Source organism: Thalassophryne amazonica, chromosome 22 (assembly GCF_902500255.1).
Source record: "Thalassophryne amazonica chromosome 22, fThaAma1.1, whole genome shotgun sequence".
Classification (NCBI taxonomy): Eukaryota; Metazoa; Chordata; class Actinopteri; order Batrachoidiformes; family Batrachoididae; genus Thalassophryne; species Thalassophryne amazonica.
Genome location: NC_047124.1, coordinates 34,537,903 through 34,554,748, shown reverse-complemented (window position 1 = coordinate 34,554,748; position 16,846 = coordinate 34,537,903). Strand labels below are relative to the sequence as shown.

The 16,846-nt window shown below is 46.2% G+C and overlaps 1 protein-coding gene across 5 annotated transcripts in view; it reads right to left on the bottom strand.

Moving 5' to 3' along the window:
* The window catches only part of LOC117503794 (NACHT, LRR and PYD domains-containing protein 3-like), a 354,710-nt gene that overhangs the window by 51,454 nt on the left and 286,410 nt on the right, over positions 1–16,846 (bottom strand). For 2 of the 5 annotated variants that reach the window (XM_034163046.1, XM_034163047.1), the window contains 2 exons: positions 11,574–11,699; positions 2,305–2,430 (listed from right to left, as the gene is read on the bottom strand). In XM_034163046.1, coding sequence (XP_034018937.1) covers positions 2,305–2,430; positions 11,574–11,699 — 252 coding nt within the window. Of the gene's footprint in view, positions 1–2,304; positions 2,431–11,573; positions 11,700–16,846 lie in introns of those variants that run through there. The other 3 variants (XM_034163048.1, XM_034163049.1, XM_034163050.1) reach the window with 3 other exon arrangements.

The window sequence follows — 16,846 nt, the reverse complement described above, 5'->3', positions numbered from 1 at the left end:
TTTTAACTTCATAATGAAATGAATTAAGGATCAGACTAGTATCTGGTGATGGTTTTATTTTCTATGTGGACTGTGACCAAGAAATTCAATCAAGTCTATTATATAAATTATCTGATCCTGTTCTGTATTTGTTTTGACAAATATTGTCTGTACAAATGTGGGACAGAATTTGAATAAATGTAACAGCACAGAAAATGTAGATTTATCCTGAAACTCTCTTAAAAACATTGATTTCTATTTATCTCTGGTTGTCAGACACTAACTAAGATGACGGCGCTCTGGCAACAGCCAGAGAATGAGCGCATCGCCCCGGACCTCCATCTAGTGAGTAAATAGAAATCGATGGTAAAACAAAGGACAATGAACACAGAGACGTCAAACAACAGAAAAACTCACAGAGGTGTCAAGGAACAAACAACAAACTGGGAATGAGAGGTGACAAAGAATCATTTGTCAAACTCAAAGCAGAACGGTGCAGCACTTAATGTAACACAAATAAACAGACAAACAACAGGTGTGAAATGTAACAGGTGTAGGGGAGACCAGGAAACAATACACACCTACAAAAACACACAGAAACTGACAAACACAAAGTGACACAAACCTCAAAGAGCCCTGGGTGTGAGAAGAACCAAAACATCTCAAACTAAAAGTAGAACCAAAACCAAATACAAAAAACAAAGAAGAAAAGGCAGAAAACTAAAGTGGAACTCAAGGATGCAAACAAGTACAGAAACAGAGAAACCACACAACTAACAGACAAGAACACAGAAATGAACACAACAACAAACATAAGGACACAGACAAGCGAGAGAGAGAAAATATAAATATAACAGAAAAATGGGGGAGGTGATGGTCTAGTAGTTAAAGCGTTGGGCTTCAGACCAGAGGATCCTCGGTTCAAATCCCACTCTAACCGGAAAATCACTAAGGGCCCTTGGGCAAGGTCCTTAATCCCCTCATTGCTCCTGGTGTGTAGTGAGCACCTTGTATGTCATCAGCCTCCTTGGGGTGAATGTGAGGCATTATTTGTAAAGCGCTTTGAGCGTCTGATGCAGATGGAAAAGCGCTATATAAATACAGTCCATTTACCATTTAAAATACCCTCAGCCATATGAGCATTTTTATGTCTGCCGAGGACACGTTAAAATCATCCGCATTTATTTATTCCTTCATTTGTCTGTTAGCAGGATTACGCCAAAACTACTGCACAGATTTTTTTTTTTTTTTACGAAATTTTCACCACAGATAAATATTAGGCCATGAAAGACTCAGCATTGTCTTCATCATAATTTGCAGTTGTTTAATTGGTATCCCAGTGTAAAGTCTATCCCCCTTTTAACATCAATGACAGCTTGGAGTCTTTTGTTGTCGTTGTGGTCGAGGCTCTCTGATGGTGAAGCTGCCACTGAATATGTCTTGAACTTCATTTACATCAATTATGAAGAAATAAAAACAGTTTGGCACTTTATGGTAAATCTGCATGGAGTAGACAGTTCTCAAAAACTGAGTGACTGTGCAAGAAGGAGAAGAGTGAGGAAAGCCACCAAGACACCCAGACAACCCAGAAGATCTCTGCTTAAGTGGCTGTGATTGGAGAAACTGTGCACAGTGTAAGTTTTGCATTTTGTATCACCAGTTACACAGCTTCATGATGAAGAAGAACAGAGGAGGATTTTCTTAAAAAAGATTTGAAAGGTTAGTTACAAATTGCAAGAAGCTACATCTGAGATACAAGACTAGATTTGATCTGTTTTGGTGAAAGAAAATTCTTCTCCGCTCTACTCGACTATGAAGTGAAGAGAGTTGATGCAAAATTTGTGCACAGAGCGCCGACTCTCCAACTATATCTGTGATGTGCTGGTCAGGATCAGATCATTCTGAACCACCCTTTAAACCTCCAGTGGAAACCATCTCTCCTTTGTGTCTGGTCAAAGGACTTTTAGTCTCAGATTTGTACGGAGGCCCCCGAGGCTCAGGTGGAAGGGAATTTAACACACTTTTGTAAACCATGTGCACAGATTCCTGTGTTTGTCAGCTTCATGGGCGTGTGTGTGTGTGTGTGTGTGTGTGTGTGTGTGTGTGTGTGTGTGTGTGTGTGTGTGTGTGTGTGTGCGTGCGTGCGTGCGTGTGTGTGTGTGTGTGTGTGCGTGCGTGTGTGTGTGTGTGTGTGTGTGTGTGTGTGTGTGTGTGTGTGTGTGTGTTACATAATTAATTAAAGAAAACTATTTATGCTAAAATTCAGAGGATGAATCATGTTGAAAACATGAACACAGTCAGATTTTAGTGTCAGTAAGAGCTCACTTCTGTCCAGCAGACGCTCGTTGTCCTTTGAAATCAATGAGACGGAACATAGACCTGTCTCTCTTCAGAGACACCAAGCTGGGTTCAGGTTCAGGTCCAGCAGAGGGCGCTGTGTCCTGCTGTGGTCTGGAACACACACAAAGCTCTGAGCAGTTTTTGAAAAGAGTACTTTCAACTAAAGTACAAGTACTGTTACATTGCTGAAATAATACTCATTTACAACTAAAACTTTGAGTGTTAAACAGTACTTTAGATGAAAGTACTCTTTTTCAAAAACTACTGTATTTTCCTGGAGTATAAGTCATGGTTTTCTTTTGACTTTGTGAGGTCCTGTGACTTATCCGGTGCGACATTTCACCAAAAAATACGTAGTAAGAATACAAACTACTTTTTACACTTGCTATTTAATCAGTTATAAATAACCAGTGAAATCAAATCATTGATCCGTGTAGAAAATACAGACTGAATTATAAGTTACACCTGTTAAATGTGACTCTTGAACAGTCAAACCCAAAGTCACACCATTTATTTCTCATCAGCTCTTAAATGTGGTATTTTTCTGCATTGTTGTTGTGTACTTTTTATTATTGGAATTTACTGTTTAATTATTACAGTTTATTTTGTTTATTGCTTTGATTCCTGTTGAAGTCTGATGTCCCGTGTACAACCAAACTAGTAAGTCCCTTCAGCTGTGCCTTTGTTTTTCACTCAGTGTCACCACCAGCAGGTCAAAGGTGGACCTGCATGTTGAATTTTGGCACAAGATTTATGCTGGATGCCTTTCCTGTCACAACTCCACATTACAAGGAGAAAGGTGCAGGGCTGCTCAAGCTTGTTCGATCTATCTATATATCTATCTGTGCAGAGCTTTGTGAAGAAGTGAAAAATGATAACCAATGTCTTCAGAAACAATGTTTTCACGCATTTGTGGAGCAACAGAGCTGCAGCATCATGCAGATTTTCATATTTAGGGTGTTTACGCTCTGTTTTCACAGGAAATTATTATTATTATTATTATTATTAGATTTTTGGGGCTTTCCTGGACCTTCAGCACCAGCGGTCTGCAAAATCCTCAGTCAGTGAGCGGGCAACACGTGCACATGCATACAGCCTGTGAAAAACTGATCTGTGGAGTGCAGCATTTCTGCAAAATTTACACTTTGTCAACAGTGGGTCCACTGTTGACAAACAGATCAAAACTCTGATCAATTCCAAATGAAGGCATTTTTTTTTTTCAATAGTTAAAGCTGTTTCAGTTAAAGTGCACGTCCTTTCACTTTGTCTGTGAGGTGAAGAGCAGCCAGTGGACCAAGACACAGCACAGTTTTATTGAAAAATACACAAACACACTGCTTCACTTTAACATCTCTTGAAATGTTGCCATGGTTACAGAACTGTTGTGAAAGTGTAGGAACACGGACCCACAACAGGGGGCGCAAATGAACGGACAATGGAGGAAGTCAAATAACAACTCTTTACTGTTGTGAAATAGCACAACAAACACGGCGAATTACAATCATAGAAAAGAAGTCAATTCACAAAATGTGTCACGTGGGCAGGCTCGAAGATAAGAGACGTCTGTCCAAAGCAGAACCGGAACCACACGATTTCCTCCGCCACTGAACCCCGGGAATACTGGAGCCGCCAAGTCCCGAACTCCCAGGTGGCCACTGCCTCCGCTTGTCGGATCTGGTACTGCTAGCAAGGAACAAAAACAGTTAGATGTGGGTGCGTTTGGTGGGAAACCACCTCCACCTCTCGTCAGGAAAACACTGGTAAGTGCAGGAGTGTGAGTACTTATCCAAAAAAAAGTCCAATACAGTCTCCAGCTGCAAGTACTCACTAACTACTGTCAAAACACAAAGCAACAAAGTTACTGTCTGAAAGACAACACCACGGCTGAGTACGTTACCTCCTCGGTAGAGCAATAACTTGGCAAAGAGGTGGAGATGACGTCCTGCTGATATACTGATGCAGATCAGATGATTGGTGACAGCTGTCATAGGTGAAAAGTGACAGCTGTCACCCCGGCTGCTCCTGTGAGGCGGCAGCGCCCTCTGGTGCCTGGAGCCCGCACTCCAGGCAGGGTGCCCTCTGGTGGTGATAAGCCAGCAGTACCTCCTCTTCAGCGGCCCACACAACAGGACCCCCCCCTCAACGGGCGCCTCCTGGCGCCCGACCAGGCTTGTCCGGGTGGCGGCGGTAGAAATCGGCCAGGAGGGCCGAGTCCAGGATGAAGCTCCTCTTCACCCAGGAGCGTTCTTTGGGTCCGTACCCCTCCCAGTCCACCAAATACTGGAAGCCCCGGCCCATCCTACGGACATCTAAGAGCCGGCGCACAGTCCAAGCCGGCTCGCCATCGATGATCCGGGCAGGAGGTGGTGCCGGACCCGGAGTACAGAGGGGTGAGGTGTGATGTGGCTTAATCCGGGACACATGGAAAACGGGATGGATCCGCAGTGAGGCCGGAAGCTGAAGCCTCACTGAGGCTGGACTGATGACCTTGATGATCTTGAATGTACCAATGTACCGATCCTGCAGTTTGGGTGAGTCCACCTTGAGGGGGATGTCCTTTGTGGACAACCACACTTCCTGCCCTGGCCGATACGCAGGGGCCGGGGTCTGCCGACGGTCTGCATGGGCCTTCGTTCTCATCCAGGCCTTTAGTAAGGCAGAACGGGCGGCACGCCACACCCGACGGCACTTCCGCAGGTGGGCCTGGACCGAGGGCACACCGACCTCTCCCTCAACCACCGGAAACAAAGGGGGCTGGTACCCCAGACACACCTCAAAAGGGGAGAGGCCGGTGGCTGACGACACCTGGCTGTTATGGGCATACTCGATCCAGGCCAAATGGGTGCTCCAGGCCGCCGGGTGCGCGGCTGTCACGCAACGCAGGGCCTGTTCCACCTCCAGATTGGCCCGTTCTGCTTGCCCGTTGGTCTGGGGATGATACCCGGATGAGAGACTCACCGTGGCCCCCAGTTCCCGGCAGAAGCTCCTCCAGACTTGCGAGGAGAACTGGGGACCGCGATCGGAGACGATGTCTGTCGGAATCCCATGCAGCCGGACGACGTGGTGGACCAGGAGGTCCGCTGTCTCCTGGGCAGACGGGAGCTTCGGGAGGGCCACGAAGTGGGCCGCCTTGGAGAATCGGTCCACTATCGTGAGGATGGTGGTGTTGCCCTGGGACGGCGGGAGGCCCGTGACAAAATCCAGGCCGATGTGGGACCAGGGGCGATGAGGCACGGGCAGCGGCTGGAGCAATCCCAATGCCCTGCGGTGGTCAGCCTTGCCCCTGGCGCAGGCCTGGATATAATCCCGGACGTCGGCCTCTAGGGACGCCCACCAGAAGCGCTGCCGGACAACTGCCACGGTTCTTCGCACCCCTGGATGACAGGAGAACTTGGAGCCGTGACAGAAGTCCAGGACAGCAGCCCTGGCCTCTGGTGGGACGTAAAGTCTGTTCTTCGGCCCAGTTCCAGGGTCCGGGCTTCGTGCCAGGGCCTCCCGGACGGTTCTCTCTACGTCCCAGGTGAGGGTGGCCACGATAGTGGACTCCGGGATGATGGGTTCCGGTGGATCCGACAACTCCGTTTTGACTTCATCTTCATGTACCCGGGACAAGGCATCCGATCTCTGGTTTTTGGTCCCGGGACGGTAGGTGATCCGGAAGTCAAAACGGCCGAAGAACAGTGACCAGCGGGCTTGCCTGGGGTTCAGCCGCTTGGCGGTCCTGATATACTCCAGGTTCCGGTGGTCAGTGAAAACCGTGAATGGCACGGACGTTCCCTCCAACAGATGTCTCCACTCTTCAAGAGCCTCTTTCACCGCAAGGAGTTCTTGATTGCCGACGTCATAGTTCCGTTCGGCCGGGGTCAACCTGCGGGAGAAATAGGCACACGGGTGAAGGACCTTATCGGTCTCTCCGCTCTGGGAAAGCACCGCTCCTATCCCTGAGTCCGAGGCGTCCACTTCAACCACAAACTGGCGACCAGGATCGGGCTGCACCAGAACGGGTGCAGACGAGAAGTGCCGTTTCAACTCCTTGAACGCGGCATCGCACCGATCCGACCAGGTGAAGGGGACTTTTGGAGAGGTCAGGGCTGTCAGGGGGCTAACTACCTGACTGTAGCCCTTAATGAACCTCCTGTAGAAATTTGCAAAGCCGAGGAACTGTTGCAGCTTCCTACGGCTGGTAGGTTGGGGCCAGTCTCTCACCGCCGCAACCTTGGCCGGATCAGGAGCGACGGAGTTGGAGGAGATGATAAACCCCAGGAAGGACAAAGAAGTGTGGTGGAACTCACACTTCTCGCCCTTCACAAACAGCCGGTTCTCCAACAACCGCTGCAGGACCTGACGTACATGCTGGACATGGGTCTCAGGATCCGGAGAAAAGATGAGTGTATCGTCCAAATATACGAAGACGAATCGGTGCAGGAAGTCCCGCAAGACGTCGTTAACCAAGGCTTGGAACGTCGCGGGGGCGTTGGTGAGGCCGAACGGCATGACCAGGTACTCAAAGTGACCTAACGGGGTGTTAAATGCCGTCTTCCATTCGTCTCCCTTCCAGATCCGAACCAGGTGATACGCATTTCTAAGATCCAGCTTCGTAAAGATTTTGGCTCCATGCAGGGGGGTGAACACGGAATCCAACAATTGCAACGGGTATCGGTTGCGAACCGTAATCTCATTCAGCCCCCTGTAATCAATGCATGGACGGAGTCCGCCATCTTTCTTGCCCACAAAAAAGAAACCTGCCCCCATCGGGGAGGTGGAGTTCTGGATCAGCCCGGCAGCTAATGAGTCCCGGATGTAGGTCTCCATTGATTCGCGCTCAGGTCGTGAGAGGTTGTACAGCCTGCTGGACGGGAACTCAACGCCTGGAACCAAATCAATGGCACAATCGTACGGACGGTGCGGGGGAAGGGTGAGTGCCAGATCCTTGCTGAAGACGTCAGCAAGATCGTGGTACTCAACCGGCACTGCCGTCAGATTGGGAGGGACTTTGACCTCCTCCTTAGCCTGTGAACCGGGAGGAACCGAGGATCCTAAACACACCCGATGGCAGGTTTCGCTCCACTGAACCACCACCCCAGACGGCCAATCAATCCGGGGATTGTGCTTCAACATCCACGGGATGCCCAAAATCACGCGGGAGGTAGAAGGAGTTACAAAAAACTCAGTCTCCTCCCGATGGTTTCCAGACACCACCAGAGTTACTGGTTGTGTCTTGTGTGTGAGTAAAGGGAGGAGGGTGCCACCTAGTGCTCGCACCTGCAACGGCGAAGGAAGCGCCACCAGAGGGAGCCCTACCTCCCTTGCCCATCTGCTGTCTAACAGATTCCCTTCTGACCCTGTGTCCACCAGTGCTTGGGCTTGAAGGGTTAAATCCCCGCTCAGGATTGTGACTGGGAGTCGTGTGGCAATTTGTGTGTGTCTTACTTGAATGTCTTGACCCCCCCTTAGCCCAGTCTCTAAGGGCGAGTGTTGTCATTTTGGCCGTTTGGGGCAGTCTCTCTGTGTATGCTCAGTTGAGCTGCAGAGAAAACACTCTCCACGGATCAGCCTCCCCATTTTGGCCCTGTGCGTCTCCCTAACAACGTCAGCAGGGGGAGCTGTTGCCCCACAAAGCACTGCGGCTGTGGAGCGTGGGGAGGGCGGCCCCTTTTTGAACCCAGAAGGGAGAGGGGCGGCGCGTATCCGGTCACGTCCTTCGCCTCGCTCCCGACGGCGTTCCTCCAACCGATTGTCTAATCGTATAACGAGATCGATAAGCCCGTCTAAATCCCGCAGTTCGTCCTTAGCCACCAGGTGCTCCTTCAGGACCAACGACAGTCCGTTTCCGAAGGCGGCACGGAGGGCAGTGCTATTCCAGCCGGACCTCGCAGCCGCGATGCGGAAGTCGACTGCATAAGCAGCTGCGCTCCGGTGCCCCTGTCTCATTGACAGTAGCATGGCGGAAGTGGTCTCTCCTCTATTTGGGTGATCGAACACTGTTCTGAACTCCCTCACAAACCCATCGTACGTCAGAAGGAGCCGTGAATTTCGTTCCCAGAGTGCTGTAGCCCAAGCGCGTGCCTCACCGCGAAGCAGATTAATCACATAAGCTACCTTACTAGCATCAGCCGCGTACATGACGGGACGTTGTGTGAAGACGAGTGAACACTGCATGAGAAAGTCCGCGCACGTCTCCACACAACCCCCGTATGGCTCTGGAGGGCTTATGTATGCTTCAGGGGAAGGAGGGAGGGGTCGTTGAACGACCTGTGGAACGTCAATATTGCGCACAGGATCGGCAGGAAGGGGAGCCGCAGCAGCGCCCTGAGGGCGCGCTTCCACCTGCGCGGCGAGAGCCTCCACCCTGCGGTTAAGGAGGACGTTCTGCTCGGTCATGAGATCCAACCGAGCCGTAAAAGCGGTGAGGATTCGCTGCAACTCACCGATCATTCCTCCTGCAGACGCCTGTGCGCCCTGCTCTTCCATTGGCCGTTCAACAGCCGGTTGACGCCCCTCGGGGTCCATGACGTTGGCCGAGTTATCCTGTTGTGAAAGTGTAGGAACACGGACCCACAACAGGGGGCGCAAATGAACGGACAATGGAGGAAGTCAAATAACAACTCTTTACTGTTGTGAAATAGCACAACAAACACGGCGAATTACAATCATAGAAAAGAAGTCAATTCACAAAATGTGTCACGTGGGCAGGCTCGAAGATAAGAGACGTCTGTCCAAAGCAGAACCGGAACCACACGATTTCCTCCGCCACTGAACCCCGGGAATACTGGAGCCGCCAAGTCCCGAACTCCCAGGTGGCCACTGCCTCCGCTTGTCGGATCTGGTACTGCTAGCAAGGAACAAAAACAGTTAGATGTGGGTGCGTTTGCACTCAGCAACACGTATGGTGGGAAACCACCTCCACCTCTCGTCAGGAAAACACTGGTAAGTGCAGGAGTGTGAGTACTTATCCAAAAAAAGTCCAATACAGTCTCCAGCTGCAAGTACTCACTAACTACTGTCAAAACACAAAGCAACAAAGTTACTGTCTGAAAGACAACACCACGGCTGAGTACGTTACCTCCTCGGTAGAGCGATAACTCGGCAAAGAGGTGGAGATGATGTCCTGCTGATATACTGATGCAGATCAGATGATTGGTGACAGCTGTCATAGGTGAAAAGTGACAGCTGTCACCCCGGCTGCTCCTGTGAGGCGGCAGCGCCCTCTGGTGCCTGGAGCCCGCACTCCAGGCAGGGTGCCCTCTGGTGGTGATAAGCCAGCAGTACCTCCTCTTCAGCGGCCCACACAACAAGAACACTTTGTGAAAATGACAAAGAAAAAGATGGAACCTGTTTCCATGTGGACAAGGTCTTATTTTGTTATCTTCAGATATGTAAAGTTGCAGATGCAGCAAATGGCTTCCATTGGTATTTAAAAAAGGCAAAATGCTGGAGCTTCTCCATGATGATGTGGGGGTTGGCACTTGGATGGAAGCCCCCCTGCCCCTGATGTCTAGCGCTGTCATGCTCTAAATTTCTGTGAGTCCTGTGAAGTTCCTTCAAAGCTGTGACTTTGCAGCACTTGATGTCTTCTGGAGAAGACTGTCCATCCACTGTCCAAGAGACATTTGACTGAACAGTGTGAGATGAAATCACAGACTGTATATATGTTGGACAAAGACTGCAGGTTTTCTGTTTAGACCCTGAACAGCTGATATGAAGCACATTTCTGGGTGTCACAGTGTTGGCAGCAGCTGCAGTGTTGACTGTGTCTCCATCACAATGAACTCATTAATGAATAAAGGAGAGGATTGTGGGTGATTCTGTGTGTGACAACAGAAGCCTGGACACACCCCTCTCTTCTAGTCTGAACCACCAAACTAACAGACTAACTGCAGACTGGAGGTTTATTAAATCATATTTCTGGTTACTGTGTGGTGACAGACAGACCCTTGGTGTCTTTTGATCAGCTGCTGGACAGGACGGTGAACATGGAGATGACTGAACAGGCCCAGTCTTGATGTAGACTGTTTCTGACAGACACTGTACATGGTCTCTGCCAGAAGCTTTTGTTGATCTGAATCTTGGTCCTTCTTCCTTCCTTTTTTTTCCTTTGTGCTGTTTATCACTGTTTTTGCCAAGACTTCCCTTTAAGCTGAGAGTAGATCTGCTTGGGAAGTCGTCTTTCATCCATCCTAACATTCTGACCCACCCACTGAAGCTGGCTCTTGATGATGACACACTCAATGCTCTGTCACTTGGATTCAGTCAGGACACTGATGTTGGTACCGTTGTCTTCCCATTGAATGCAGAGTAAACTCCTTATGCAGTGTTGGTGGAATATCTCAAAGATTTTCAGGTGGTGCTGGTATCTGGTCTAGGTCTCAGATCTGTACAGAAGTGTTGCAACGGCAACAGCTTTGTAGGCAAGGAGTTTGTATCATGTCAAAGGATGTTTAAAACAGGTGCAAAGCCAGTGGAAGACAGTTCCTGCACACTTGAGTCAGTGTTGGATCTCATCATCTATGTCAGTGTTTGACACATGGCTGCCCAGGTATGGAAAGTGGGTCGTGTTTTCTAGGACCACATTTTGGACAGTTTCTGCCTTGGATAGTTTTTTGACTCTCCACCATCATGTCACCTCAAGTCTGAATGTACTGTGTGTTAATAATAACAGTTTGGGTGGAACAATGATATCGGAGTTGAACAGGCCGCGAGTGACAGCAGAGACACTTTGAACTGAAGGACTCTGGTGATTCAAAAAAGCCTCCAGACAAATTCTAAGACTTGAACATTTTTTGTAATGAAATTATTTGAGTTACTCAAGTAATCGTTTCAGCCTGAACACAAATATGAAAATGATTAAGGGTCTTGGGGTTTTTAATCTTATCAAACAAACAGTTGGATTGTGAAAACAATTTGGGGTAAAGACAAAGAAAAGTTATAACAGAAGTATTAAAAAAGCTGGGCTACACACCAACACTGCAGTTTTAAATAAAACTTCTATTAGTGGTATTAAGCACATAAATTATTGATATCATGAAGGTGTAGAGAAATCCACTGGTCCGAGGTTACGGACCAGTGGATTTTTGGCCTATGTCTAGTCGATATTTTCCCCTGCTAGACCGATGTCTAGTTAAAAATCTTGTGATGAAAAGTGTGTGTGTGTTTGTTACATAATTAAAGAAAACTCATATTTATGCTAAAATTCAGAGGATGAATAATGCTGAAAACATGAACACAGTCAGATTTTAGTGTCAGTAAGAGCTCACTTCTGTCCAGCAGACGCTCGTTGTCCTTTGAAATTAATGGGACGTCCCATTGACCTGTCACTCTTCAGAGACACCAAGCTGGGTTCAGGTTCAGGTCCAGCAGAGGGCGCTGTGGCCTGCTGTGGTCTGGAACACACACAAAGCTCTGAGCAGAGGTAGAAAGAGTTCTGGAAACTTAAGTACAAGTACTGTTACATTGCTGAAATAATACTCATTTACAACTAAAACTTTGAGTGTTAAAAAGTAATTTAGTTGAAAGTTCTCTTCTCAAAAACTACTGTATTTTCCTGGAGTATAAGTCATGGTTTTCTTTCTACTTTGTGAGGTCCTGTGACTTATCCGGTGCGACATTTCACCAAAAAATACGTACTTAGAGTACTAACTACTTTTTACACTTGCTATTTAATCAGTTATAAATAAACAGTGAAACTGGAGTATAAGTTACACCTGTTAAATGTGACTCTTGAACAGTCAAACCCAAAGTCACCATTTATTTCTCATCAGCTCTTAAATGTGGTATTTTTCTGCATTGCTGTTGTGTACTTTTTATTACTGGAATTTACTGTTTAATTATTACAGTTTATTTTGTTTTGATTTGATTCCTGTTGAAGTCTGATGTCCCATGTACAACCAAACTAGTAGTAATATATATATATATATATATATATATATATATATATATATATATATATATATATATATATATATATATATATAAACAAGTAAGTCCCTTCAGCTGCTCCCGTGTTTTTCACTCAGGGTCGTCACCACCAGCAGGTCAAAGGTGGACCTGCATGTTGAATTTTGGTACAAGATTTATGCTGGATGCCTTTCCTGTCACAACTCCACATTAAAAGGAGTAAAGTAGCAGGGCTGCTCAAGTTCGTTCGATCTATCTATATATACAGAGCTTTGTGAAGAAGTGAAAAATAATAACCAATGTCTTCAGAAACTGGGTTTTCCTGCAGTCGTGGAGCAACAGAGCTGCACCATCATGCAGATTTTCATATTTAGGGTGTTTACGCTCTGTTTTCACAGGAAATTATTGTTATTGTTATTATTATTATTATTATTATTATTATTAGATTTTTGGGGCTTTCCTGGACCATCAGCACCAGCGGTCTGCAAAATCCTCAGTCAGTGAGCGGGCTGCATGTGCTAGATAAATTTTTTGAATGGTTTCCAGCTGCCAGTCTCTAACAGTTTCTGAAACAATTCTTTGAATTGAATAGCATCTTCCAACTCTCTATTATAAGAAAAATATAAATTATACTGACTATCCATCTCAGGCACTGCTGCTAATTTAAACCTGTTCTCCACCAGCAACATCTCCCTCAGTCTAAGCATGTCTTCTCCTTGATACCTTGAGTTATGAACATCCTGAAAGGTCTTAACACACGTCTGCCTTCTCTTTATAATTAACCGCTTCCTTTTGCCCGTCACTAAGAACTGGCATGGCTGAGTCACATACTTTCCAGACATACGGTGGATCCTGCTCCACAACTGCTGAACAGGGGTGTCTGCACCAATCGTGCTACAAAACTGTCTCCAGCATTTTTTCTTTTCTGCTTTTATTATTTTCCTTGTCATTGATCTAGACCGCTTAAATTCAACAACATTTTCCTGTGTGGGGTATTTACACACACTAGCAAAAGCCATTTTCTTTTCTCACTGCACAACACTCCTTATTCCATCAGGGAACAATAACACAATTTCCAATATTTTTCCTGTAGGGGATCGTTTCAGATGCAACCTTCATAATCTTTGTTGTTAGGAAATCACACAACTCATCCACTGAACCATCACTATCAATTCCTTCTATACCTGCTGTTGTACCCTCACTGAATCCGGACCAGTTAGCCAGAGAAAAATTAAACCTGGCAATTCTTTCCCCAAGATCCACTGGCACTGACCTACTGAAGCGGCTGAGGACAGGAAAGTGGTCACTTCCCAGTGAGTCCTCAAGCACTTTCCAGCTCCCTACCTGTGCCAGCTTTGGGGAAGCAAATGCAAGATTCAGACCTCATCCTTTTCCTGAATGAATGTCTAATCGAGTTGGCGCACTTGTGTTCATAATTACTAAGTTTGCAATCTCAAGAAAGTCTTCCATTACAGCCCCATTTAAGTCCTTTTTATGTCCCAACAATGTTGGCATTAAAATACCACAGATGAACCAGTTCTCCTAAAATGTTCTCAGATTCTACTAAAATTAAAGTTTTACACAGATTGTTAACTTCCTCAAATTTACTGTCATAATTGGGTATGAGCTAAAGTATAAATGAAGATAAAACACCTGATGGTAGGGTGTAATTTTAATTTAACCTTTATTTAACCAGGTTTGTCCCATTGAGATCAAGATCTCTTTTGCAAGGGAGACCTGAACACATATAAAGTTTCCAGTTCACCTAACGTGCATGTCGTTAAATGTGGGAGGAAACCGGAGCACCTGGAGGAAACCCATACAAACATGGGGAGGACATGCAAACTCCACACAGAAAGGCCACATGTGAATCCAGCCCATGACCTTCTTGCTGTGAGGCAACATGCAGTAACCACAAAGCTACCATGCTTATTAATCTAAAAGATACAGACAGATATCAGGGGTGGTGGCCAAGTGTTTAGTGCACTTGGTTTCAGTAACAAAAGTTTGCGGTTTGAACCCCACCCCTGCCACATTTCAATGCAATGTGATGTTGCAGCAGGAAGAGCATCTGGTCAACTTGTGCCAAATCAACAGGTAGACCCATCTCCTGTGGTGACCGTGAGTGAAATCAAGGGAGCAGCCAAAGGGACTTAATATATGTGTAAATTTAAAAAAAACAAAAAAACAAAAAAAAAACAAGTTTATCAGCACGGCCATGCCAATTCAACATGAAAAAGATTTATAATTGCAGGTTTAAACTGTAAAGTTTACATAAATATATATGTGCAAACCATTTACATATTCATTGTAATTTTGACAGGATTTTTTTTTTTTTGTAAAAACAACTGGATTTTTTTTTTACAGTATAAAAATTAAATTGTATTTATTTTAAATTAAAACAACCCAACGTAAACATCACCCACATAAGCGCTTTGAGCGTCTGATGCAGATGGAAAAGCGCTATATAAATGACTGTCCATTTACTATACATCATGTTTGTCTGTTTATCTTTTATTTAAAACAGAAAAAGTCACAGACAAGTACAGGAGTGTAACAAGTTATAACTGTTTATATTTTAATCTCAAATGAACTAACTGAATTGAAGAAATTTGAGTGAAAATCATTAGATTATCTTGACAGTGGTGCCGTCATAAATGTCTGACAATGTGTTTTATATATATATATATATATATATATATATATATACATATACGAGGTCTGTCGATAAAGTAACGGTACTTTTTATTTTTTCAATAACTATATGGATTTCATTCATATGTTTTTACATCAGACATGCTTGAACCCTCGTGCGCATGCGTGAGTTTTTCCACGCCTGTCGGTGACGTCATTCGCCTGTGAGCACGCCTTGGGAAGGAGTGGTCCCACCCCCTCATCGGATTTTCATTGTCTGGAAATGGCAGAATGAAAAGGACTTTTTTTCCATCAGAATTTTTTCAGAAGCTGGCACCTGGAAACCATTCGAAAAATTTATCTGGCTTTCAGTGAAAATTTTACGGGCTTCATGTTGTGGGCTGGGGTGTTTGGCTGGCTTTGTTTTTGTTTTCTGTTTCTCCCACCAGGTGGTATGCGTTTAGGACTGAGTGGCTGACGTGTGGCTGAGTTTGAGGACCTCACCCTGAACACCTGAGCCTTGTTATCACGTGCAGTTCATCAGGACTCACAGCTGTGGTGCATCTGTCTTGATCAGAGCATGCTGCATTTAAACCTTGAATACACAGTGTGTGATTGCCAGAGACTCGACTTTGTGACCAGACGTGTGAGATTGACGTTGGGAGAACAATCTCACTATAACGGATGCAGAGACCACTCCAGGTTTGACGCCATGGTCTGTGAAAGAGGATTGGGTGAGGTCTCACGCTCTTCAGCACACTTCCCGAGGTAAATTGGTTTTTGTGACTTTCATGAAGTAAAGACAGTAAATTTGGTGTCCCTCACACCTTGTTATATTGAGCTGTTACGCTATGCTAATCGTCTAATCAGCTTCTACTGCAGTGGAGATTTGAACTGAGTTGTTCCATGCCTGCAGGGAGAGAAGCTGATTGTATATTTAAGCCAGGAAGTGTTTGCTGATTGTGTGCACCTTTGAGCTGTCTCTCTGTGTGGAGAGTGTTGGACTCACCTCACGGTTTCTTCTTCCACAGACTCAGTTTGTCGCGGCCACCTGGGGGGTGTCGGCGGGGTCTTTGGGTCTGAACTGCTGTGGCTCCGGTCCATTTGCGCTGCTGGGAGCGCGCCGTTTTTCCACCTCACCAGACCGCTGACTTTTGGTTATTTATCACACTATTCACCATGTTAATTAAAATCTGTTATCCTTTGAACAGTGCTCTGCTTATTTTATGCTGGGTCCTGTTACACGCTGGGTCGGTTCTCCGCCTGCGTCCGACACATAACACTTCACAGAGAATAAGGACTTTAACTACAGCTTTAAGGACTGCTTTAAGGACTGCTTTAAGGACGCTCGACGCGCCGCACTCCGAGCTGCGATGATGAGGCACAAACCACTGGATCATTTTTAAACGGATGGCTCTGTGGATACGAGACCGTCGTGTGCTCTTTCTCTGGTTATCACAAGAGCTGGACATCAGCCATTTTCCGGCAAATTTCACTTTTAACAAGAGATTTTGTCATGGAAAGCTGCGCGTAGGCTTCGCGCGTCACGACCGATTCGCTGATGAAGCGAGACAAAGGAACACCTCCATTTTGGAGTGTTAAAGGACAAGTTGGGACATGTCCAGCTCTCCACAATTTCTCTTATACTCACTCAACTGGTAAGCACTGAAAGCCGAGATAGGCACATTTCCAACGTGAAGGCTTTGTTGATCCGGGATGTCGTCTGACTTTCACAAAAAGGCAGAAGGCGTGGACATCAGCACTTTTTCGGCACATTCCACTGTTACAGGAGTTTTTTTCATGGAAAGAAAAGCAGAGGGATGCGCCACGGAGCTGTTCATTACGTGGCACAAAACCACCTCTTTGCTGGTCTCACAGGACGGCTTTCAGGTGGATTTCAGACGGCTGTCGGTTGCTTTTCAGTCGTGTGATTATCCGAGAAATTGAGCATGAGCTGAACATGCCCCAACATGTCTTGTGAGGCTTCATCACAGCGTTG